Source organism: Panthera onca, chromosome E2 (assembly GCF_046562875.1).
Source record: "Panthera onca isolate mPanOnc1 chromosome E2, mPanOnc1 haplotype 2, whole genome shotgun sequence".
NCBI lineage: Eukaryota > Metazoa > Chordata > Mammalia > Carnivora > Felidae > Panthera > Panthera onca.
Window position 1 is genome coordinate 42,156,152 of NC_138353.1, and position 24,357 is coordinate 42,180,508.

The 24,357-nt window shown below is 38.1% G+C and overlaps 1 protein-coding gene across 6 annotated transcripts in view; it reads right to left on the reverse strand.

The window, feature by feature from the left end:
* Positions 1–4,714: 4,714 nt before the first annotated feature.
* Positions 4,715–24,357, reverse strand: part of TERB1 (telomere repeat binding bouquet formation protein 1) — a 46,371-nt gene continuing 26,728 nt past the window's right edge. For 3 of the 6 annotated variants that reach the window (XM_078438848.1, XM_078438849.1, XM_078438850.1), the window contains 8 exons: positions 23,648–23,773; positions 22,382–22,539; positions 18,138–18,484; positions 16,881–16,945; positions 16,216–16,311; positions 9,998–10,147; positions 9,635–9,700; positions 4,715–5,038 (listed from right to left, as the gene is read on the reverse strand). In XM_078438848.1, the coding sequence (XP_078294974.1) occupies positions 4,851–5,038; positions 9,635–9,700; positions 9,998–10,147; positions 16,216–16,311; positions 16,881–16,945; positions 18,138–18,484; positions 22,382–22,539; positions 23,648–23,773 (1,196 nt within the window). In that variant the 3' untranslated portion in view covers positions 4,715–4,850. Of the gene's footprint in view, positions 5,039–5,376; positions 5,415–9,634; positions 9,701–9,997; positions 10,148–16,215; positions 16,312–16,880; positions 16,946–18,137; positions 18,485–22,381; positions 22,540–23,647; positions 23,774–24,357 lie in introns of all 6 variants that reach the window. The other 3 variants (XM_078438852.1, XM_078438851.1, XM_078438853.1) reach the window with 3 other exon arrangements.

The window sequence follows — 24,357 nt, forward strand, 5'->3', positions numbered from 1 at the left end:
CATTTATCTGGCGCTGATCTGTGCCGGTCACACATTATCTCATTGAATCGTATCTAACCCTTTTACAGACTAGAAACCTGAAGCTCAGAAAACTTAAGAAACCTGGCCAAGGATCCCAATGCTAAAAGGTAGCATCCCAGTACTTCAATCCTATTCACTGAACTTAAGCTATCATGAATTTTGCCTAATTCTTAGCCCCGCAATGAAAGACCCATCTTAAACTAGACCCCCAAGTCCTCATAAATATCCCGCTTTTCACCTCACTCCCTATTGAGTGCAAGGTAGTAATCTTTACTGCAGCAAACAATACAATTGTGTTTATTAACTTTTTTTTTTTAAGTTTATTTGAGAGAGAGGGCACGCGAGCACGCTAGCAGGGGAGGGGCAGAGATAGAGAATCCCAGGCAGAGTCCAAGCTTTCAGTGCAGAGCTCCACACGGGGCTGGATCTCCCAATCTGTGAGATCATGACCTGAGCTGAAATCAAGAGTCAGATGCTTAACCAACTGAGCCACCAAGGCGCCCCTTAACAGGTTTTTCAAAATGATATTTCCAGGGAGACAGCATTTCACAACAGAAATAGGGAGCTTTGATTTCCTTTCTTGGGGGTGGGGGTAGTGACAAGAAAGATATGTGAAAGGATAAAAGGTCAGGGAGACAAGGGGAAGGAAAAGGGTAATGGAAGGAAAAAAAATACACTTCACTCATGGAGCTTAACTTTAGTGGCCTTTGAGGGTTCTTGCTATCCTCTGTGGAAAACGCTCACTTTACAAGGCATTTCTAAATATCACAAGGAAGTGGGATATGGCAGAAAAGCAACCACCTACGTGAGTTTCAAAGGAGTAGAATTCTGATCCTGGCTCTGCCAAAATGTTGGCAGCATGAGTTACAGGATCCAACAAACGGGCATAGCATCAGCCAACCTGAATGTAAGGTTCAAACAAGACAATGAGAGTGAAAACCCATGAGGAGTTACACCCTTAGAAGTCTGGAAAGTATTGTAAGTCATAAAAAGGCAGTGTCTGGATTTCCATAGGACAGAAGATGGAGTTTAAAACTACAGGCCAGTGAACTTCATCAGCCCTAGCTGAAATTCTCTAAATGTGACTACATGGAAAAGGAAAAGATAGGACGAGATTCACAGTCTCTCTCTCTTTTTTTTTTTTTTTTGCAGGAATGCCAGGCAAGAGGATGCTAGACATAGCAAATGCAGATTTCAACGGGGCATTTGACAATTCACTCAGACAAAGTGAAATGTAGCCTGGATGATAGCACTGCAGCAGGTCAAAGACCAGGCCCAAAGGGAACCGATGAACAGGGATAACCAGAGGCTGCTAGGAGCCTGCCCAGCCTCTCACCCTGGCCCAGCACCTCAAGTTACCCTCAGTGACTTGGATGAGAATGCAGCATCACACTCAAAGCTGTGGATGATCTGAAGTAGGAAGAGATGCCTAATATACTAGATGACAAACTGGGTACAGACATACTCTGGCAGTAAAGCCACATTTCTTTCTGGACACATTTTTCTTTAATGTTTATTTTTGAGACAGAGAGAAAGACAGAGTGTGAACGGGGGAGGGGCAAAGAGAGAGGGAGACACAGAATCTGAAGCAGGCTAGAGGCTCTGAGCTGGCAGCACAGAGCCTGACGTGGGGCTCGAACTCCCTAGCTGTGAGATCGTGATTTGAGCTGAAGTCGGACACTCAACTGACTGAACCACCCACGCACTCCCTGGACACATTTTATCAAGACGAGTAAGTGTCCAGTGGTCAGTGACTAAGCCCATAAGGAGACATGACACTGTTCTGCTGAAGCATGAAGTAACTGGGCTTATCAGCATGAAGGATAGAGAATGTAGAAGGAAAAGGAGAAAGTGATGGATAGCTATCTTTTCCTTTCTCAAGGATTAGCATGTAGAAAAGAAATTCAACTTTTGTGGTTCTACAGAAGGTGCTTGAGGAGGGCACATTTCATTTTAATCTAAGTTAGAACTGACCACCAATTATCACCTTGTGAAGTAGTAAATTCCAGGTTTCTGAGGATTTATGCAAAATTAAAGACAGCCACAAAGGCTGAGATTGTTGTACAGCAGTTCATGCCTCTGGCAGGGAACTATAACTGAGGTCAATTCCAACTCCAAAGGTCTGTCATTATTAAAATCATTTTTTATTCCCTGTTGATTTTGTCATGTCTAAACTCCTAAAGCTATACAGTTCTCTAATATGTCATCGTTCTTCCGCTTTCCTTTTGATGTGTCTTCATCTATTTTATTACCAAATATTTCCATCTGAGGGGGAAAAAAAGCAGCTCATGTTAACCAAGTTAGTGAAGAGTTAGGATAAAATTTCAAGGTTTCAGAAGGCAATATAGCATTGGTTAATTTTTTTAAATGTTTATTTATTTTGAGAGAGAGACAGAGCATGAGTGGGGGAGGAGCAGAGAGAGGGAGAGAGAATCTCAAGGAGGCCATGCACTGTCAGCACAGAGCCTAACTTGGCTCAATCTCATGAACTGAGTGATCATGACCTGAGCCAAAATCAAGAGTCCAACACCTAATGGACTGAGCCACCCAGGTGCCCCAGTATTGGTTATTTTAAATATAGTCTCAGTAACTGACACAAATCAGTGTCTAACCGACAGTGTATCATATTCTTGGGGATGCTTGAGTTAAGCAGTGTTTGATTTTTCTGTTAATTTCCGATCAATAAAAGAACTATTACCTGAGACCCACTTAAAGTAGAAAAACATGTTTAAATCCTTTCTGAACATTTAAGAAACAACTCCTGATTAAGCCAATAAGACTGACAAAACAATGTTTTCCCCTTTGACCTAAAACAACTTTCCTAAGTCTTGAGAAGTGCAAATCAAAAAGCCTATTTAAATGGACAAGATTCATTCACACTTGAAATGCTATAAGGAATTTTCCTAACTTTAATTTTTTTTAATCTTTATTTTTGAGAGAGAGAGAGAGAGAGAGCAAGCAGGGGAGCGGCAGAGAGAGGGAGGCACAGAATCCGAAGCAGGCTCCAAGCTGTCAGCTCGGAGCCAGATGCGGGGCTGTTAACTCACCAACTGTGAGATCATGACCTGAACCGAAGTCGGACACTTAACTGACTGAGCCACCCAGGCACCCCTTTGTAATTTTAAATTATTCTTTTATTCAGGGGCGCCTGGGTGGCTCAGTTGGTTAAGCGGCGGACTTCAGCTCAGGTCATGATCTCGTGGTCCGTAGTTTCGAGCCCCAGGTCGGGCTCTGTGCTGACAGCTCGGAGCCTGGAGCCTGCTTTGGATTCTGTGTCTCCCTCTCTCGGACCCTCCCCCGTTCATGCTCTGTCTCTGTCTCAAAAATAAATAAACGTTAAAAAAATTTAAAAAAAAATTATTCTTTTATTTAAAGGAAATTTTGAATTTAAAGAAAATTTTCTGCTTATTGGCTCTCTGCAATTCATTATGGATCAGAAAATTAGAAATTTAGTAAAAATTCTGGGGCACCTAGGTGGCTCAGTCGTTTGAGTGTCCGACTTCGGCTCAGGTCATGATCTCGTGATTTGTGAGTTTGAGACCCACATCGGGCTCACTGCTGTCAGTGTAGAGCCCGCCTCAGATCCTCTGTCCCTCTTTCTCTGCCCCTCCTTGCTTTGCGCTCTCTCAAAAATAAACAAAACATTAAAAAATAAATTTAATAAAAATTCTTAATTTATCCAAGTAGATATAGTCATGATGTGAAAAGGTCAAAGAATACAAACTTTTCTGGAAATACCTTTGGGGACTGAAGAAATCTATTACAATGACACGAAGCAGTGAACCAATGGGTATATAAGTACAGGTGAGCTTTAAGGCTCTGATACTTGATCCCTTTGCCACAGCAACAGCATATTAAGTTTAATAAAGGCTGCAACAGCATCCTTTGGGGATCAGGATAGGAATATAAAAAGAGTAAGAAAAATAGACAACTGAGGTCAAATAGCTTGGTTTTCCACTAGAAGAAAACTAACTTAAACGATAAAAATTTGTTCTAAGCTTTTTTTTTTTTTTTTTTTAATTTTTTTTTTTTCAATGTTTTTTATTTATTTTTGGGACAGAGAGAGACAGAGCATGAACGGGGGAGGGGCAGAGAGAGAGGGAGACACAGAATCTGAAACAGGCTCCAGGCTCCGAGCCATCAGCCCAGAGCCCGACGCGGGGCTCGAACTCACAGACCGCGAGATCGTGACCTGGCTGAAGTCGGACGCTTAACCGACTGCGCCACCCAGGCGCCCCTGTTCTAAGCTTTTAAAAAGCAAAGGCATACACCAAAACATACACCAAAAAAGTGAACCTGACCATAGAATTTGGGGATATTCAAAGGAACTGCACAATTAGCCTCTAGAAGAGGAAACATTTTAGTTTAGCTAACAAAATGTCAAACATTGATTTAATATGTGGGAACTTCATTTGAACAGCTTGGGAAACTATTCTAAGTTCTGGGGAGGAACTTACACTGGGTGAGAATATATACTAAAATCCAAATGTCTCACATGGTATCCATTACAATATAATGTCAAATAATGCTTAAAAGCTGATATTTTTTCTCTGACCTGTGTTCTTTGAGCTTAAGGAAAAATAAAAGCATATTCCTAAACAAATGTTTGACCTTATAAAGGAATTTTGCTTACTAATCTACACATTAAAAAGTGTATTTGTTTTATAAATTACTTTAATAATTCAAAGAGATACAGAATCACAAGGAGTATTTAATTAAAACAGTATTGTTTTCACATTCTCTGTTTCATGAGAGTTTAGAAGATTTTAAATTGTGTTTCAAGCCATTGTATTCTATTAGTTAAACCTAAAAACTGACAAGTATTCTGATCAAGGAGCTTCATGCTTGGAGCCTTTGGTCAGCTTGTGGTATTTGTGAGCAAGATCCACAGCTTTCCGTCCTTGCTGAAAGGGGAAAGACCACAAAATTAAATTCCAGTGATTTCCCATTTTCTTAACTCCATTGAAAAGGTAATTTACTTCTTCTTTGGTAAAATTTTTACGAATTCTTCTTTTTTCTGTAATTAATGAGAATCATAGAATATGTAAGTACTTGCTGAAAAAAGGGATCTTCTTAACTTACTCTAAGGATAAATTTTTAACTTACTCTAAGGATATGAACTATGTAGTGAGAAAGCTTCATGCCTGCATTACTCATCATATAGAAATTCATTTCAATTTTAAAAATTGAGTGCCTACTATTAAGCTATGTCTTATCACTGTGAATTCTTCTATAATTTTAACAATTCTATTGCAATACGTGGAACATCTTTCAATCAAGAAGCACAAGAATTTATAAACATTTGATTTTTAATTCTCTCAACATTCCTGTGAGGACAATTAACAGACAGCTTACCTATCTTACAGATACAGTCTTCCCAAAGGGCTCCAAAACTTCATAGAATAAAAAAGAATATCGACACTTGTTACTTTAATTATCAGCCTTGATAAATATTTTTTTTAAAAAGGGTCTTTTGAAATTCACTTTTAAAAACATTCACTACCTGTATGGGTGCTCAGCTTGATTAAAACTCAAAAAACAGGCTGCACAAGGGAGAAGGAAGTTTTTAACAATCTGGTTATTGGGGATACTTTCTACAACAGAAAGAATATGCAGTTGGTATCTGTGTACATAAATATCTTCTGGTGATGATTACTAGGAAATAGTTTTCTTATAAGGTTTTTTATTCATTGCTAACTCATGTTATCATTGTAGATAGATGTTGATAGGAGGAGTTTTCTGTACTTCCACTTAAGGCTGCTATTTACTTTAGAAGGAATTGAAACAGTGGTGCTGGGACAACTTTAGAAAATCTTGCCCTTGCAGGTCAAGACTGTGAGCCATTTGTCTACTTCTCCTAGGATAGGAGGCATGGTTCAGATCTTTTAAAACATAAATGAAAATCTTACCAGCAGAAGGCTGAGAAAACACTGAAAATGTCTGATGATTACTTAATGGTATTACTTAGAATGCAAGGTCCAGGAAGATAAGAATTATTGTCTGTTTTGCTCACCGTTATATCTCCAGTGCCTAAAATAATATCTGGCACATAGTAGATGATCAACAAATATTTGTTAAAAAAAACCCCTAATTATTGGTAAAAAGTGTTTCAAAATTATCAATGAAGTTCTCCTTACTTTTAGCTCTACTAGAAAGCTGTCATTATCTAAGAAATAGAGGATTTCAATTTCACTTGCTTAATGATTTGAACTCATAATCAGGAGTGGACGGGTTATTATAACGTTCAGGATACTGGGGTCCAGGAATTGTTCATGTAAAGCCAATTCTCACTTTTCCAATACAGCTGCCATCTCACTGACTCCTACATCTGTGCCCAATTCCTCAAAGGTTATTGCAGCAGAGTACTGGGCAGCCTAAAAGGAGGAAGCAGCTCTACCCCACAGGGCTCCCCTTTGTGACTTCTTTAGTGACTATCTTTTTATTTTTAATGCTTGGTTACTTTTGAGAGAGAGAGAGAGACCGACCATGAGCAGGGGAGGGGAAGAGAGACGGGGACAGAGGATCCGAAGCAGGCTCTACACTGACAGCAGCCAGCAGGAGAGGGAGTAGGGGGAGGGGGCGTAGCTTGAATTCATGAACCACGAGATCATGGCCCGGAGCCTAAGTCAGATGCTCAACCAACACAGCCACTCAGGAACCCCTTTAGTGCTAGTCTTAACATTGATAAGGCTTTAGGAAAGGGTAAGGGAAAGTAGGCAAGAAGGTTCAATTCTAGGGACTCTTATTTTTCAAAATCTCTCAAGACACCAGTCTATCCTAAAAGAGAGCCAAGTCTCTTTAAATGCTTAGATGCTGCAATGGTCTCTTCTCAAAAGAATGGTTTCAAATTTGAATGCAACCTACAACCAAATGAATGCTCATAAATGTGTCTTGAAATGAAAGGGAAATCAAGGAGGAAAAATGGCAGTGTACCAAACATTCTTAGCCTACTTGTGAAAGAGAAGTTCAATCTAATCAGTATCTCAAGATGCCTTTCTAAATTCTAAAAAAGCAGACCAAATTATTAGCCATTTGGCGTTAGCTAAAGCAATTCTAATCTACAAAAAAGATGTATGTACTTATGAGCTGAATGTCACTTAACAGTATTTAGGATCCCTCTGTGTAATCAATGTACAACCACAATTATGTGCTTTTCGTGAGGCTTTACAAATGATTTTACTATGTAAAATGATTATAGGATATTTTAAAAAAATGTTTTTTAACATTTACTTATTTTTGAGAGAGACAGACAGAGTGTGGGCAGGGGAGGGGCAGAGAGAGAGGGAGACACAGAATCCGAAGCAGGCTCCAGGCTCCGAGCCGTCAGCACAGAGAATGATACAGGGCTCGAACCCATGAACTGCAAAATCATGACCTGAGCCGAAATTGGATGCCCAACTGACAGAGCCACCCAGGTGCCCCAATTATAGGATATTTTAAATTGTTACATATTTGTTTTTAAGTCATGTTGCTGAAAAAAATCCATTATTCATTTGATGCCAACTCCTTGTCAAAAGCAAGTTTTCCAAATGCAACATGTTTCTATGGAAAAACAACCATTTTCTAACAGTTTCTACGGAAAATATTACTTCAAAAAGTGGGCTGCCCTAGAGGAGTACTGTAATTAATTTTAATTTGCATGCAGAATTTTTAATTAATTTTTTAATGTTTATTTTTGAGAGAGAGACAGACAGAGTGTGAGTGGGGGAAGGGCAGAGAGAGAGGGAGACAGAATCTGAAGCAGGCTCCAGGCTCTGAGCTGTCAGCACAGAGCCCGACGAGGGCCTCAAACTCACAAACTGTGAGATCATGACCCGAGCCAAAGTTGGATGGTTAACCGACTGAGCCACCCAGGTACCCCTGAACGCAGAACTTTTAACATAGAAAAAGACCCAGATATAAAAAATAAATTTCAGGGGTGCTGGCTGGTTCAGTCAGTAAGAGTGTGTAACTCTTGATCTCAGGGTTGTGAGTTCAAGCCCCATGTTGGGTAGAGAGATTATAAATAAACTTAAAAAAAAACCACAATATTAAAAATAAATTTGAAATTTCTTTTAAGGCTTTAGCAGTGAAAATGGCCAAATAAAAGTATATGGTAAAATGTTTCCATATGAATGTCTAAGTATCTTTGCAATAAATAACAGAACAATTCAATAAATGTTACTAAATTCCAGGTTACTTTGACAAGTAAAGTACTTAACTGCTTATTCTTACTCTGCAGGTATTAATTTCATATGAAGAGAAGAAAATGGTAATGTTCACTAAGTCTCTGTAATAAATTTGGAATGGTTATAAACCTGAAATTTTAACCCTGTAGTTAAATAAAAATTCCCATAAATTAACTCATCATTTAAGAAGCATTTTGGTGGGGCGCCTGGGTGGCTCAGTCGGTTAAGCGTCCGACTTCAGCTCAGGTCACGATCTCGCGGTCCGTGAGTTCAAGCCCCGCGTTGGGCTCTGGGCTGATGGCTCAGAGCCTGGAGCCTGCTTCCGATTCTGTGTCTCCCTCTCTCTCTGCCCCTCCCCCATTCATGCTCTGTCTCTCTCTGTCTCAAAAATAATAAAATAAACATTAAAAAAAAATTAAAAAAAAAAAGCATTTTGGTTTTTTTAAGTTTAGTTTTTATTTTTACTATTATTTTTTAATATCCATTTATTTTTGAGACAGAGAGAGAGAGAGATTGAGCACAAGTGGAAGAGGAGCAGACAGAGAGGGAGACACAGGATCCAGAATCTGAAGCAGGCTCCAGGCTCTGAGCTGTCAGCACAGAGCCCGATGCAGGACTCGAGCCCACAAACCGTGAGATCATGACCTGAGCCGAAGTCAGATGCTTAACTGACTCAGGCACCCTTGTTTATTTTTAGAGAGAGAGAGAACGTGAGTGGAAGCGGGGCAGAGAGAGTGGGAGAGACAGAATCCCAAGCAGGCTCCACACTCTCAGCGCAGAACCAGATATGAGGCTCGATCCCATGAACCATGAGATCATGACCTGAGCTGAAATCAAGAGTGAGATGCTCAACCGGCTGAGCCACCCACGTACCCCAAGAAGTATTTTGATTTTTAAGCAGGGCTTTAAAGGTTTATACTATTTGTCTCTTAAATTTTGATTGTTTGAAGTGCTGTAGTTATGAACCAAAATCTTTTGCAAAATCTCTCTGAAGCACTTATCCATAGGAGAATAATTTTGTTCTTAAAATAGAAATGTGATCAGGAGGATAGGACAGGGACTTCTGGAGAAAGACAGGCTTGCATTTGAATGTAAGCTCTGCCATTTGCCAACTCATTATGCCTTAAAGTGGAAATAAAATACTACACACCTTATAATGTTATTATAAGAATCAAAGGAAATATCCATAAAATACCTACCACCTAGTAAGTGCTTAATAAATGTTAGTGTCCTCCTGCTTCTTCCCCAGCGGGCAAGCAATTAGTGAGAAAGCAACATGAGGAAGGGAAGTGGGAAGCCCCTTTTCTTAGGAACTATGACCCTCATCAGACCCAACGGTTATCATTTAAGAACCATCAATGGGACTGAGAAACCATCATTTAGCTGTCCTCTTTTTCTCAGAACTATATGAAATTTAGGTTTATTTAATAATTAAATATATTAACTTATTCCTCCAGAGGTAGTAGATTCACTACTGAGTTGTCGTCTCCTACGTGGGGTCAGCAGAATTTCTGAAAAATACAGAAAACATTTAGTGTACTTAGAGTATCAATCTGCACATCAATTCCATTAGTATGATAGTTCCTTTTCCCCCCTTCTAATGGGAATCCTTAGATGGATTAGGAAGAATTTTTAAATGACCAGAGACTAAATCTTTTCCCTGGGTACATCTTAAAACACTGGTTGCTCTAAGATATTTTCTTTTCAACATGATTTTACCCTCTAACTTTTTAATACACTTCATGTTCTAGATTACAGTTCAAAAGGTATAGTCATAATAACAGTTTCAAAGCTGCTGAGTAAATTACTTTTGTTACAGATAAGTGATTTCCTTAGTTCACTTTTATATCTGTCTTCAGCTTCCACAATGACTTTGTGACGATCACATTGGTATGGGCAAGAGTGCAAGAGCTTGCTAAAATTTCGGCTATTCAGGGATTTTCCTACTGCTATGCAACCTAAAAGAAAACAAATTAAAGTGATGCGTAGGTATTACAAAATATCTAGTAACAAATCTATGAAAGCAAATATCTTTATGATGATAACTGAAGTAAAATCAGGAACTTAATTATAAATATGTCAAGAAGGTCAGTCATGTGAGAGATTAAAGACAATACAATACAGTGAAAAAAGTGTTGCAATAGAGGTATGAACAGTTAGGATGATATAGAAAAGGAGCATCTAGTTTGGTCAGGTTCTCAGCAGGAGTCACCATTAGGAAAAATACCCAGAAGAAGTGACTCTTATGCCCAGTCATCTCTTTTTGTCTCAGTGTTTTATTATGAAATTTTCAAGCACACAAGAGTAAAGGGAAAAGTATAATGAACTTCCACATATCCATCATTCACCTTCAATAATTATTAAGTTATGGTCAGTCATATTTTGTCTATAACCCACTTATTCTGCTCTGCCCTCCGTGTATACACTAGATTATGGAGCCTGGAATTTGCATGAAACTATAATTTCATCTGTAAATACTTCATATTCATCCCTAACAGAGAAGGACTTTTTTTAAACACACAAAACCATTATCAAACCTTAAAAAATTATGTCTAATATAATCTAATATCCAGTCAGTGCTTAAATTTCCCCATCATTTCAAAACTTTCTTTTTACAATTGGTTTGTTTAAACCAGGATCCAAAGAAGGTCCATCATTACCTTCAGTTGAAATGCCTCAAGTTTATTTTAATCAATCCATTCTCCTCTCTTCCTCCTTGTCATTTACTTGATATAGACACTAGATCATTTATACTATGGAGTTACCCAAAGGCTAGGTTTCATTGATTATATCCTAGGTGCATGCTTTAAAATGTTCCTGTGTGTCCAATAAACTAGTAATTAGATCTGGATGATTGATTAGATTCAGATTCAATTGTTTTTAGCAGAATTCCTCACAGGCAGTATTGAGGACCTCTCACTGTATCATATTAAGAGGCACATAAAGGGGGCGCCTGGGTGGCGCAGTCGGTTAAGCGTCCGACTTCAGCCAGGTCACGATCTCGCGGTCCGTGAGTTCGAGCCCCGCGTCAGGCTCTGGGCTGATGGCTCGGAGCTCGGAGCCTGGAGCCTGTTTCCGATTCTGTGTCTCCCTCTCTCTCTGCCCCTCCCCCGTTCATGCTCTGTCTCTCTCTGTCCCAAAAATAAAATAAAAAACGTTGAAAAAAAAAAATTTAAAAAAAAAAAAAGAGGCACATAAAGTCTGACCATCTCTCTTTTTTTTTTAATGTTAAGATTGATCACTAGGTTCAGGTGATGTTAGCCACATCCATCCATTATAAACTTCCCCATCTGCCTGTCACCTAATGGTATTAGTGGCCCACTACTAAAAGACTAGAAGTTAGCCAGGCAGGAAGTTGGCTAGGATGAGGACATTTCAAGTACCATAAACATGTGTAAAAGAACAAAAAAGTTGAAAAAGCATAGCGTGTTCAGAGAATTATAGGTACTTTGGTGTGGCTGGAGTATAAAGTATGAGAAAAATGTAGGAGGAAAGTTGAGTCTTGTGAGGGCTGCAGGGGGCCAGATGACAATGGTCTTGAAAGCCATGCTATTTCTATCTGCAAGTCAATGGGGAAGGAACTAGAGGGTATTTATTAAGCAGGGAAATGACATGATTTCATTTGTGTCATAGAAAGTTTAGCTGAAGGTAAGAGGTTCAGTTGAGGGCTTACTTCAACAGTCCAGAATATAAATGAGGAATTCCGAAACAAGACATTTACAGGGAGAGTGTAGAGATTTCTGAGGTTAAAAACTGGTGAATAATGAGCTACTGGGGTAAGGGAAAAGTTTAGGATAATTCTTAAGTAATTTGATAGTTGATTGAATGACAAAGTTTGGAATAAGCATAGCAACTTTCTGGCAGACTTAAAGAGAACAAATATGCAATAAAATTTAACAAGTGGAAGCAGAATAAAAGTCCACAAAAATTTAAAAGTCAGGCAGAGAGCCTGAGTCAGTGAGTTACAGAGAAGCATTGAGGGGCCTTTAGGTTGGTAACATGATAAAAAGCACATATTAGAAAGAGAAGTTAACAGCAATATGCTCATTACCGTTGGAGGTTGGTGAGACTTAAAACTGAAAAACAAAAAAGTGTAATTGAAAGTTGCCAGAAAGTTGCTGGTGTAATTGAAGCATGAAGCAAAAAGGGCCTATGTGGGAAAGAAGAAAAAATGAAATTTGACAGACTAGAAATAGGGGATATAAAGAGAAAAAATGGTTATAAATGATTTAAAGTTTGAAATCTGGGAGGCCAAAAGAATAGTGACAACACTAATAGAAATGGAGTGGCTGGAGGGAAGGCAATTTAAAAGGGAGAAAGATGCTGTGTTTTAAACACATTAACCTTGAAGTAAAAACAAGATATTGAAATATGCCTTAGGTGTAGCTAGAAAAGGAGGATGAGGCTATATATAATCCAAGGTAGAAGCCAAGCGTAGAGATAAAGATTTGAAAATCATCAGTAAAATGACAGGTGATGCCACAAAAGCAGATGTTGAAACAGCACTGAGTAAGTGCTATAGATTAGGTCTTGGGGAAATATGCAGAAATTTGGCAGGAAGAGAAAGATAAAGTAATAAAGGTGATAAAATGAAGTGTTTTTCAGACTTCTTGAGATGAGGACTAGTTCTATTAATCTGATCCCCATGCCTGCCAAAGAATAAACACTCCCTAAGTGTCTGTGAAGTGAATGAATCATCATTAAAGAAGGGAACTAGGAAAGAACCATCTCAAACAAACTAAGATATGAAAGGGAGTTAACAGTAATAAAGTATCTCCTCTGCCCTGTGGAATACTTCCCACCAGAGGTTCCCAAACTTTCTCACGTCATGGCATCCTTGAGATCTTGGTGATTTTTTATGGCACTCCTAGGCCAAAAGAAATACCAATCTTCTGTTAAGTCCCAAACAACTTAATAAGCATTTATGTTCTAATAACTTAGTAGCCATTTGAAAAAATAATACACTTAAATTGAAAAATATTTAGATTTCATTCTTATTAACCACAATTACTCCTTTGTTTTTAAAAGATTTTATTTTTAAGTAATCTCTATAAGCATCATGGGGTTCAAACTCACAACCCTGAGATCAAGAGTCACACTGCTCTACTGACTGAGCCAGCTAAGCACCCCTAATCAGTTACTCGTAATGCGATATATGCACTTACGAGGTACAGAACAAATTCTCCTATCTTGGAATCTGACTGACACTGCCACCCTCATTTCCTGTTCCACATTATTTTCATGTAGTGCTTGCTTTTTATCACAACCACTAGAAACTCAGGTCCACAATGACATGAAATCATCAAAAGGAATGCAGTGCAAGCTAATGGTGAAACTGTAACGAGTCTGAGCTAGTAGTTCCTGTGGTATCCAAAAGATGTTGATTATTATGTATTTCACTTATAAAATTTATTTTTTTAATGTTTATTTTTTTTGAGAGACAGACACAGAGACAGAGAGAGAGAGAGAGAGAGAGACAGAGAGAGAGAGAGAGAGAGAGAGAGAAAGTGCTTGTGTATGCAAGTGGAGGAGGGGCAGAGAGAGAGGGAGAGAGAGAATCCCGAGCAGGCTCCTCGCTGTCAGCACAGAGCCTGACACAGGGCTCGATCCCACAAACTGTGAGCTCATGACCTGAGCTGAAATCAAGAGTCAGATGCTTAACAGACTCAACCACCCAGGTGCCACTCATTTATAAAATTTAAAGTATTTTGTCATGCCCTTTCAAGTTCACCACAGACCTCCTGGGAGTCTGGGTGGATAGTTTGGGAACTGTGTCTTTAAACTATTGAGAGGAGAGGATTCCACGAAATGGTTATCAACAGTGTAGAGTTACTAAAGAGGAGAAGAATTTTTTAAAAAGTCATTGGTTTGGCAGAAAAAAAGAGGCTTCAGATAATCTTTAACATTAAAGTTTAGTAGAATGGCAATAAAAGAAGCCAGATTGCAAGGAACTAAGAAGGAAATTAATATATTGAAAGAGAAAGGAGAAAGAGCAAGTATCTGGTAATAATGAAAGAAAGAGCCGATGAATATTTGAAGGGACAGCAAGTCACATAAAGTATTTAAATTTTTCCTTTTTAAGTTTTAATTTAATTTAATTTTATTTTATTTTAAGTAATCTCTACACCCAACGTGGGGCTCAAATCCATGATCCCAAGATCAAGAGTCACATGCTCCTCCAACTGAGCCAGCCAGGCACCTCTAGATTTTTCTCTTTAAGACAAGAAGAAATGAACATAGTTTAAGTGGGGACAAAAGAAGTTAATGGATAGAAAGGTAATGAAGAGAAAGATTTCACAAGTATTAAAATGGGGAAGAAAAAAGAGATGGCATTCAGATTATAGTTAGGTATAGCTAGTTTTAGAGTAATAGAGACAAACTCCACATCCAAGACTAAAGAGTAGTGATATTTTGAGCCTAACATGAGCCTCAATTTTGTCCACGTAACAGAGTGTGACACTAAAACAAAGAGGAAATACCAGGGTATGGAGGAGGAAAAGGGATGGATTAAGCGTCCCTTGGATGGATGGAACATTTACAGGGCCCCTGCAGAACAAATAACTAATGGGCAACTACGTGGATAGAACTAGAGGGTGTTATGCTAAGTGAAATTAGTCAGAGAAAGACAAATATCATATCACTTCACTCATATGAGGACTTTAAGACACAAAACAGGTGAACATAAGGGAGGGGAAGCAAAAATAACATATAAACTGGGAGGGGTGGTGTCTGGGTGGCTCAGTCGGTTGAGTGTCCTACTTCAGCCCAGGTCATGATCTCATGCTCTTGAGTTCAAGCCCCGCGTCTGGCTCTATGCTGACAGCTCAGAGCCTGGAGCCTGCTTTGGATTCTCTGTCTCCCTCTCTCTCTGCCCCTCACCTGCTTGTGCTCTGTCTCTCTCTCTCAAAAATAAATAAACATGAAAAAAATTAAAAATAAAATAAAATAAAATAAAAACAGGAGGGGGACAAAAACATAAGAGATTTTTTAAATATGGAGAATAAACAGAGGGTTGCTGAAGGGGTTGTGGGAGGGGGGATGGGCTAAATGGGTAAGGGACAGTAAGGAATCTACTCCTGAAATCATTGTTGCACCATATGCTAACTAACTTGGATGTAAATTAAAAATAAATAAATTATTAATAAAAAATAACTAATGGGGCATATAATACTAGAAACATTTATATACTAACTACAGACGTAAAAATAGATATTGTTTAACACTTAATGCCTAATGTGTACAGCATTATCCAGAATATACACCCACTGATGCTCTCTGAAAATATACAAAACGTTTACCTTACTCAGAAAAGTTAAACTCATAGATGGTATTAATTGTGACAAAAACAGAATAATAAAGTAAAAAAATGTTAGCTATGGTGATTCAGATAATGAATACTGGAAGCACCGGCTAATGCAGATAAGAGGTATTAATTTGAATGTTTTATGATATTCCAGATTGTTACTTCTCTAATGGAAATGAAGTGGGTTTTTTTTAATGTTTATTTATTTTTAAAAAATTTTTTTTTAACGTTTATTTATTTTTGAGACAGAGAGAGACAGAGCATGAACGGGGGAGGGTCAGAGAGAGAGGGAGACACAGAATCTGAAACAGGCTCCAGGCTCTGAGCGGTCAGCACAGAGCCCAACGCGGGGCTTGAACTCACGGACCGTGAGATCATGACCTGAGCTGAAGTCGGACGCTTAACCGACTGAGCCACCCAGGCGCCCCAATGTTTATTTATTTTTAAGAGAGAAAGTGAGAGTGTGCGTGTGTGCAGGCAACAGAAAGGAGACAGGATCTGAAGCAGGCTCCACACTGACAGCAGAGAGCCTGATGTGGGGTTCAAACTCATGAACCACGAGATCATGACCTGAGCTGAAGTCAGATGCTTAACCGACTGAGCCACCCAGGTGATCCTAAAGGCAATGAAGTTTAAATCATACAGGCAGAATTATTATAAAGTCTAGTTAACTAATATCATATAAAGTTTTAATCACAAAATAACTGTAAAAAAAATATTTACCTGAGCATCTATACTTTAACATTTTAGAATGACTGTCAGTTGCTAGAAAACTGATGACTTCTTTATTTATTATATCTGAACATAATGTAAATGGATCTGGAAAAAATTACAATATTTAAGATTCTTTTGATTAATGAAAAGGACCTGACATTTACATGATATATTAATTCTCAAGATTTTCATAAACTTTAGTACAGTACTACATATTCAGTCATCTTGTTGGATAAACAGAAAGGTTCTGGATGTCAATAACAGGTGATTAAAGTATTTACACCAGAAAGGAGTCGAAAGTGTGGCTTATGGGGCACCTGGGTGGCGCAGTCGGTTAAGCGTCCGACTTCAGCCAGGTCACGATCTCACGGTCCGTGAGTTCGAGCCCCGCGTCAGGCTCTGGGCTGATGGCTCGGAGCCTGGAGCCTGTTTCCGATTCTGTGTCTCCCTCTCTCTCTGCCCCCCCCCCCCCCCCCGTTCATGCTCTGTCTCTCTCTGTCCCAAAAATAAATAAAAAACGTTGAAAAAAAAAAAATTTAAAAAAAAAAAAAAAAAAAAAAAAGAAAGTGTGGCTTATATGTTAGAGGGCAAATATACCAATTACATTTTTAGCTGTATTAGTCACCTAAATATGTTCTCTTAAAAAATCAAAGAAGAAATATTTTTAATCATACCTGTTACTGGTAACTCCTGCTTTCTATTTTTGACAACAGGAATTGGAGGTTTAAAAACATGGTCACTAAAAGAAAACAGACACCAGAAATTAAAAGTAAACATACTGCTCAGTGTGTGCACAAATGTTTCTGTAAGCAGTGGTGTGATTCTGGGTGTTTGGCAGGCAGGAGATGGAACCAGGATCTACCAAAGTCTATCAAATTCTGCCAAAGTAGCGTTTGTAATGGTTATAGCCTCATTTCTAAAAGTGGAGTTAAATAAGATTCCAAAAGGCAATAATACTGATGCCAACAGAAACACAGGGAAAAAGTTATAAAAGAGAAAAACATAGGGTGCCTGTCTGGCTCAGTTGGAAGAAGAACATGCGACTCTTGATCTTGGGGTCACGGGTTCGAGCCCCATGTTGGGTGGAGAGATTACTTAAATAAACAAGCAAACAAACGTAAAAAAAAAAAAAAAAAAAAAAAAAAAAAAAAGGAGAGAACAAAAGCAATGGGACAGAAAGCAAGAGAGCTGGCCCAAGGGCATATTTCAATGCTTTCCAATTCCACATCCCTGAGAAATCAGGTTAAAATTAACATCAAGAATGGTTTTATAAAGGAAAAAAAGGAGTGGTGATGATGTAATCCATCTCCCTAATATTCCGTTTACATTGCAACCTTCCCAGAATATAGCAGCAATACTCTTCAGTTTCCCTACTAGCACAGTATCCATCAGAGGAGAGAACACAAGTAAATTTTTAAGAAAAGCTACATCTCAGGTCCAGCCCCACAGGCTATCTGAGGGAGCAAGGTCATGAACTGGAGGTGAGGTGAAAGGAACAAATGAAAAGGTAATCCTGAGCCATATTTTCATCACACACTACTCCTTTTTATCAAATTAAATTTACAAACTGGTTTTTGCTACATTGCCGGTGGATTATTAATGCATGCGTTGTTACTTCAGGTATAGGGTTTCAGGTTAAGTTCTCTGAGTATCCTTTCTAAAATGCAAATCTGATGTCACACAATTTAAAATTGTCAAAGGCTCCCTACGCCCTGTGAATGAAAACCAAAAATCCTGACTGTGACATGCAAGGCCCTAGATGAACTGGCCCATACTTCCCCATCCAAACTCCATTCCCAACATTTCCATTTAGGCTCCTCCCAAGACCATTTTTTATCATTTCTATATCCCAGGGCTTAATAACATAGTACTACAAAAAAAAAAAAAAAATACTTGAATAAATAAAGTTAGAAACAATTATTAAACTATACCTTGATTGAGAAACAGAATTTTTTTCAAAATTTGTTCTTTCATGTAAGTTTTGACTATAACTTGAATTGGCTTTATATAAAGTTTTATTTTGTCCACTCTCCCTATAACAAGCATCAACTGGATTTGTACTCTTTAACAGGGTCTTCATTTGGTGATCATTTGTACACGCTGTAGTTAGAATTCCATGGGATTTACAACTTGGAAGCTTTCTAGACTGGCTTTTATCCTTATCTTCTGCTTCAGGGCCTCTGCCAATACTATCTCCATGGAGGTGTTTCAATGTATTTTGAATATTTATGTTCATAGATGAAACATTATCCTTGTATTTTTCTCTTTGTATTTTTTCCTATAATGTAAAAATGACAAGTAAATAATTTCAAGATAATCCATTTGTTTTATAATCCAATTTATACTTTCTTTAAATAATATAGGAAAAGTTCATGATTGTCAACAGAATATACATAATAAAAGGTTTAAATTTAATTTAAAACAGTTTAAATTAACAGGAAAGGGGAATTTAGTAAATGATCTGGGGACAACTGGGTAGCCATCTGGGGAAAAATAAATTGGATCCATATCTCACAATTTACACAAAAACAAAGTCAAAATGAGGGGAGCCTGGTGGCTCAGTAGGGTAAGCATTCAACTCTTGATTTTGGCTCAGGTTATGATCTCACAGTTCGTGAGTTTGAGCCCCATATCAGACTCTGTGCTGACAGTGTGAAGCCTGCTTGGGATTCTCTCTCTCCCTCTCTCTCTGTCCTTACCCCATTCATGCTCTCTCTCTCAAAATAAATAAACTTAAAAAAAGTCAAAATGAGCTAAATATTGATATATAAAAAACTGAAATTGTGTGTATATATATGTATATACACACATATATATGTGTGTGTGTGTGCATGTGTGTATTTTTTTAATGTTTATTTTTGAACTAGAGACAGCGTGAGTGGGGAAGAGACAGAGAGAGACAGAAGATCCGAAGTGGGCTCTGCACTGACAGTAGAGAGCCCAATGTGGGAATCAAATTCATGAACCACAAGGTCATGACCTGAGCTGAAGTCAGACACTTAACTGACTCAGCCACCCAGGTGCCCCAGAAATTGTATATATTTTAAAAGAAGACATAATATTTTAACATTCCTGAGGGGAAGAAGGCCTTTCTAAATATCACACAAAATCAATAAATCATGAAGAAAAGAAACTAATATAGTTGACCCCATGAAAAATTTTTTTCAAAGCTCTACTATAGACCAAGAATAATATGGGTGGCTGGGGCGGTTGTGGGGAGGGCGGACTCAGAAGAAAAAAAGGTCAGAAGCAAACCAAATGATTATCAAAACATCTAGAAAGAATATGTATAAGTCATGTCTTGGGGTATGATTTTTCTATCAACATTTATGAAAAGCTACTATAATGAAATATGAAAAAGATCAACAATAGTATATAAAAATAGGAAAAGGAGATCAACAGTTAATGGGAAAGGAAACATAAATAGCTCCTAAACTTATGAAAAAATGCCCCATCCCACATGCAATAAGAGAAATGCACAATAAAGCACAATAAAGCTACACTGAGACAGCATTCATCTAGGACACTGGCAAAAACTGAAAGGGTATACACTCTCATAACTTACAGGTGAGAGCATAAATTGCACAACTTCTATGGAGAAACAATTTGACAGGATTGTTCATAATAAAACTTGTACATCTTTACAAAAAAACCCTATAGATAGGGGAACCTTGGTGGTTCAGTTTGTTAAGCGTCTGACTCTTAATTTTGGATCAGGTCATGAGCTCACAGTTCATGGAATCAAGCTCTGTGTCAGGCTCTTGCTGACAGCAAGGAGCCTGCTTGGGATTCTCTCTCTCCCTCCCTCTCTCTGCCCCTCCCCTCCTCACACATATACACACACATGGCTGGGAATGGAGAATGCAAGGAAATACCTAAAGGGTACAGAGTTCCTTTCTGAGATAATAAAAATATTGTAAATGACTATAGTTGCACATATCTGTAAATATACTAAACACTACTGAATTGTACACTTTAAATGGGCAAATGGTATGGTGTGTGAATAACATCTCAATAAAGCTTTTTTAAAAAAGATGAAATACTAATATAAACATGCATAAACCTTGAAAACATTATTCTAAATGAAAGAAGCCAGTCACAAAAGACCATGTGCTCTATGATTCAATTTATATAAAAAGTACAGAATAGGCAAATATATAGACACAGAAAATAGTTTAGTGGTTGCCTAGGCTGGGAAGGTGGGAAGAATGGATGGGGAAATAGGGAGGGTGACTGCTAAAAGGTATGGGGTTTTTTTGGGGGGGGGTGATAAAAATGTTCTAAGATTGATTGTGGTAATGGTTGCACAATTCTGTGGGTATACTAAAAGCCAATGAAATGTACACTTTAAACAGGTCAACTGTATGGAATGTGATTTACATCTTAGTAAGGTGGTTACAAATATATATATTTACCACCTGGGTGGCTCAGTCGCTTAAGCGTCTCTTAATTTCAGCTCAGGTCATAATTTCATGGTTCATGAGTTCGAGCTCTACATTGGGCTCTGCAGTGACAGCATGGAGCCTGCTTGGAATTCTGTCTCCTTCTCTCTCTGCCCCTACACTGCTCGCTCTCTCTCAAAAGAAATAAAAATAAACAAAAAAATTTTTAGTGTTTTATTTATTTTTGAGAGAGAGAGACACACATAGCATGAGCAGAAGAGGGGCAGAGAGAGAGGGAGACACACAATCCAAAGTAGGCTCCATCCAGGCTCTGAGCTGTCAGCACAGAGCCTGATGCAGGGCTCAAACTCACGAACCACAAGATCATGACCTTAGCCAAAGTTGGACACTCAATCAAATGAGCCACCCAGGCTCTCCAATAAAAATAAACTTAACAACAAAATATATATATTTTTATCATATATATTTTTATGTGTTTATATATATTTTACATATATATATAAAATATATATGGTAGCAAGACATTTACTCTAGAGTTGTTTACACTGGTGAGAGATTGAATATAATCTAAATGTCTCTCAATTAAGTACTAGTTAAATAAATTTATAATAATCTTTAATATTGAATACTACTCAGTCATTTAAAAGAATGAAATTACTATACTATTATACTAAGTTGAGCACTATGCTTTTATTTTTAAAAATACATGCACAGGGGCGCCTGGGTGGCGCAGTCGGTTAAGCGTCCGACTTCAGCCAGGTCACGATCTCGCGGTCCGTGAGTTCGAGCCCCGCGTCAGGCTCTGGGCTGATGGCTCGGAGCCTGGAGCCTGTTTCCGATTCTGTGTCTCCCTCTCTCTCTCTGCCCCTCCCCCGTTCATGCTCTGTCTCTCTCTGTCCCAAAAATAAATAAAAAACGTTGGAAAAAAAAAAAAAAAAATACATACACAAAGGAGCACCTGGGTGGTTCAGCTGGTTGAGCGTCCAACTTCAGCTCAGGTCATGATCTCCTGGCTCGTGAGTTTGAGCCCTGCATGGAGCTCTCTGCTATCAGCACAGAGTCCACTTCAGATCCTCTGTCCCCCGTTTTCTCTGTACCCCTCCTGCTTGTTCTCTCTCTCTCTCTCTCAAAAATAAATAAACATTTACAAAAATTTTTGAGAGACACAGCATGAGTGAGCGAGGGGTAGAGAGAGAGAGGGAGAGAGAATCTCACGAGGTGCAGAGAGAGAGGAAGAGAGACTGCAGAGCCCAAAGCAGGGCTTGAGCTCACACATGCGGGACTAGAACTCAAAAACCAAAAGATCATGACCTGAGACAAAGACGGGTGCTCAACCGACTGAACCACCCAGGCGCCCCATCAAAAATAAACATTTTTTAAAAGTACACACACAAAGACACAAATTGTACATACATAAAAAAATATAGAAACATGTATATGTGTGTATATATACATACATACATATACATATATAAGAGAGAGAGATTACTTCTCCATCCTTTCTCTTTCTTGAACCCTTATTATACAGATGTTAGATCTCTATCTTCCGTGTCTCTTATTTTTTCAGTCATCATTTCCATTTCTTAAAAATCTTTTCTTTCTGTGCTCAAAGATGGTTACTCAAGTATCACTACTTAATTTTGAATTTAAAACCAATAAAACTTAAAAAATAACTTAGCAGGAAAAATATTTTACCCTCTAACCTCTACTGAAAAAACAAAACAAAAAACCTTGAAAAAAGTTCTATATTCTTTGAAACAAAAAAAACCCACCTCATTTCCTTCTCTTTCAAGCTGTTCTATTCTGTGTAGAATTTCCTTTGCTTTCTTCCAGTACTCTTCAAGATTCTTCTCTTTCATATTTATGTCTTCTAATTGTTTTTCATTCTCATCAAAAGAATATTCTCCTAGACTTAGACATAATTTTTCAGCTTCATAAAATGGGAAAAAATAGTTAATTTATCCATTACTGGAAATGTTTTTTTTTACACTTTAAACGTAATTTTAACACTAAATACAGACAACCTCATGCCCCACACCCCCTTCTCTAAATTTGGCCCATCTAGACTAAATTAACTGTCTAAATGGTATAGAAAATAAACACAAAGCAAGTGCTAGGCAGAGGCCCAAGCCCCGGTCATAAATTAGACTTTAATCTGCAGAGTTATAGGAGAAAGAATATCATGAAAATATGTTATGCCAGATACATGAACACCCTCAGGTATATGGATACTGGTTTTAAAGTATTTTTTTTTCAACAGCTTTCATAGAGTGGTTCCTTCCTATAATCTTTTAAGTTTTCTTTTTGCATTTTGCAGCAGCAATTTTTCTTCCATGAAGACTAATTCAGTGGCCATTAATCCTTCAGTGCATGCTCCCTCCTAACACAGGGTCTTTGTGCCTCACTGTTGCTCATACCTGAGACATTTGCCCATAACAAATTCCCTTCTTTTCACCTAGTTAATGCTATATATTCAAATCTCAGCTCAAGAATCACTTCTTCCAAAGCCTTTTCTGCTCCAAGTCTAAAACACAGTCTTTTGTTCTATGCTCTCTAAGCTCTATTGCTCCATCCATTCCTAGCCCTTAGGTTAATATATAACAATTCATTTATTTTTGAGATTATTAATGACTACCTGTGTATCTAGTTAAACTAAGCTCTATGAGTGCAGACTGTTGTTTCTTAATAATTGTATCCCTAAAACCTAGCAGAGTGCCTGGCAAATAAAAGGCACTCAGTTTTTAAAATAAACAAATGAAATGTACTTTATAATTTAACCATAAGTCACCTGTAGACCTCAAGTTTAAGTCCTACAACAAAATTTGTCCACAATGCATAAAATAAGTAAATTCTCTATATTGTTTCTCTCTTCCAGATAGATTTTTAATATGGTGAAACACTCTAGTCATGTCCAAATCATATACTCTGCTTTTCAAATGTAAGAAGAGCCTGGGGACCTTAGGGGGTTTGGCTCATTCAGCAGATACAAATTCCCTTTCAGAAACTTTGGTATTTTTTTAAAGTAACAATATACTTACTAATTTTTTTGCAATTGTGAAGCACAAAAGTGGCAGCTTTGTTTAGTTCCTCACTCTGTGATTCAGTTAAGGCTTGTATCATGAGTGGAAGCCCATTGTTTTTAAAAAGGTCATACTGATTTTCCTCTGGAAAATATATCAAAAATGAGAGTAGAAGATAGTAAATCCTAAGCAAGAGACAGCAAAGCAAGGAGAATGGAAAAGTGGAGCAGGGAGCAAAGAGGAGAGAAGAGATTGCAAGGAGAGAGAGCGAGGAATGTAGAAAGGGTTGGAAAAGAGGAAAACGGACAGAGAGAGAGCAGGAGAAGATTGGAAAGAGGGAGGAAAATGGAAGAGGAGAAAAAAGAGAGTGATAAGTAGAGAAAGAAAGATAGGACTTTCAAAGGTTTTCAGTAAGCGAGAACAGGATTGGATCTGTGCAGCAGTGTACGAGTGGATTGAAAAATGGAGATACGAGAGAGGGAACACAAGGAGAAATCTATTCCAATAACATTGGTTGATGTTGAGGGGCTGAGGGCCTAAATTGGAACTGGGCAGAAAGGGATAAGGAAGAGTATGGATGAAGAAGGATGAAGAGCAAAATGACTAGTTTGGGGCCTGAATGACTTGGAGAAAGGCAGTACTTTTAAGCCTTTCACATGAAAATGAGGGAAAAAAACAAAAGTGGATTTCCACTCCACTGTTCTAATAAGCACACTGAATAAATTTAA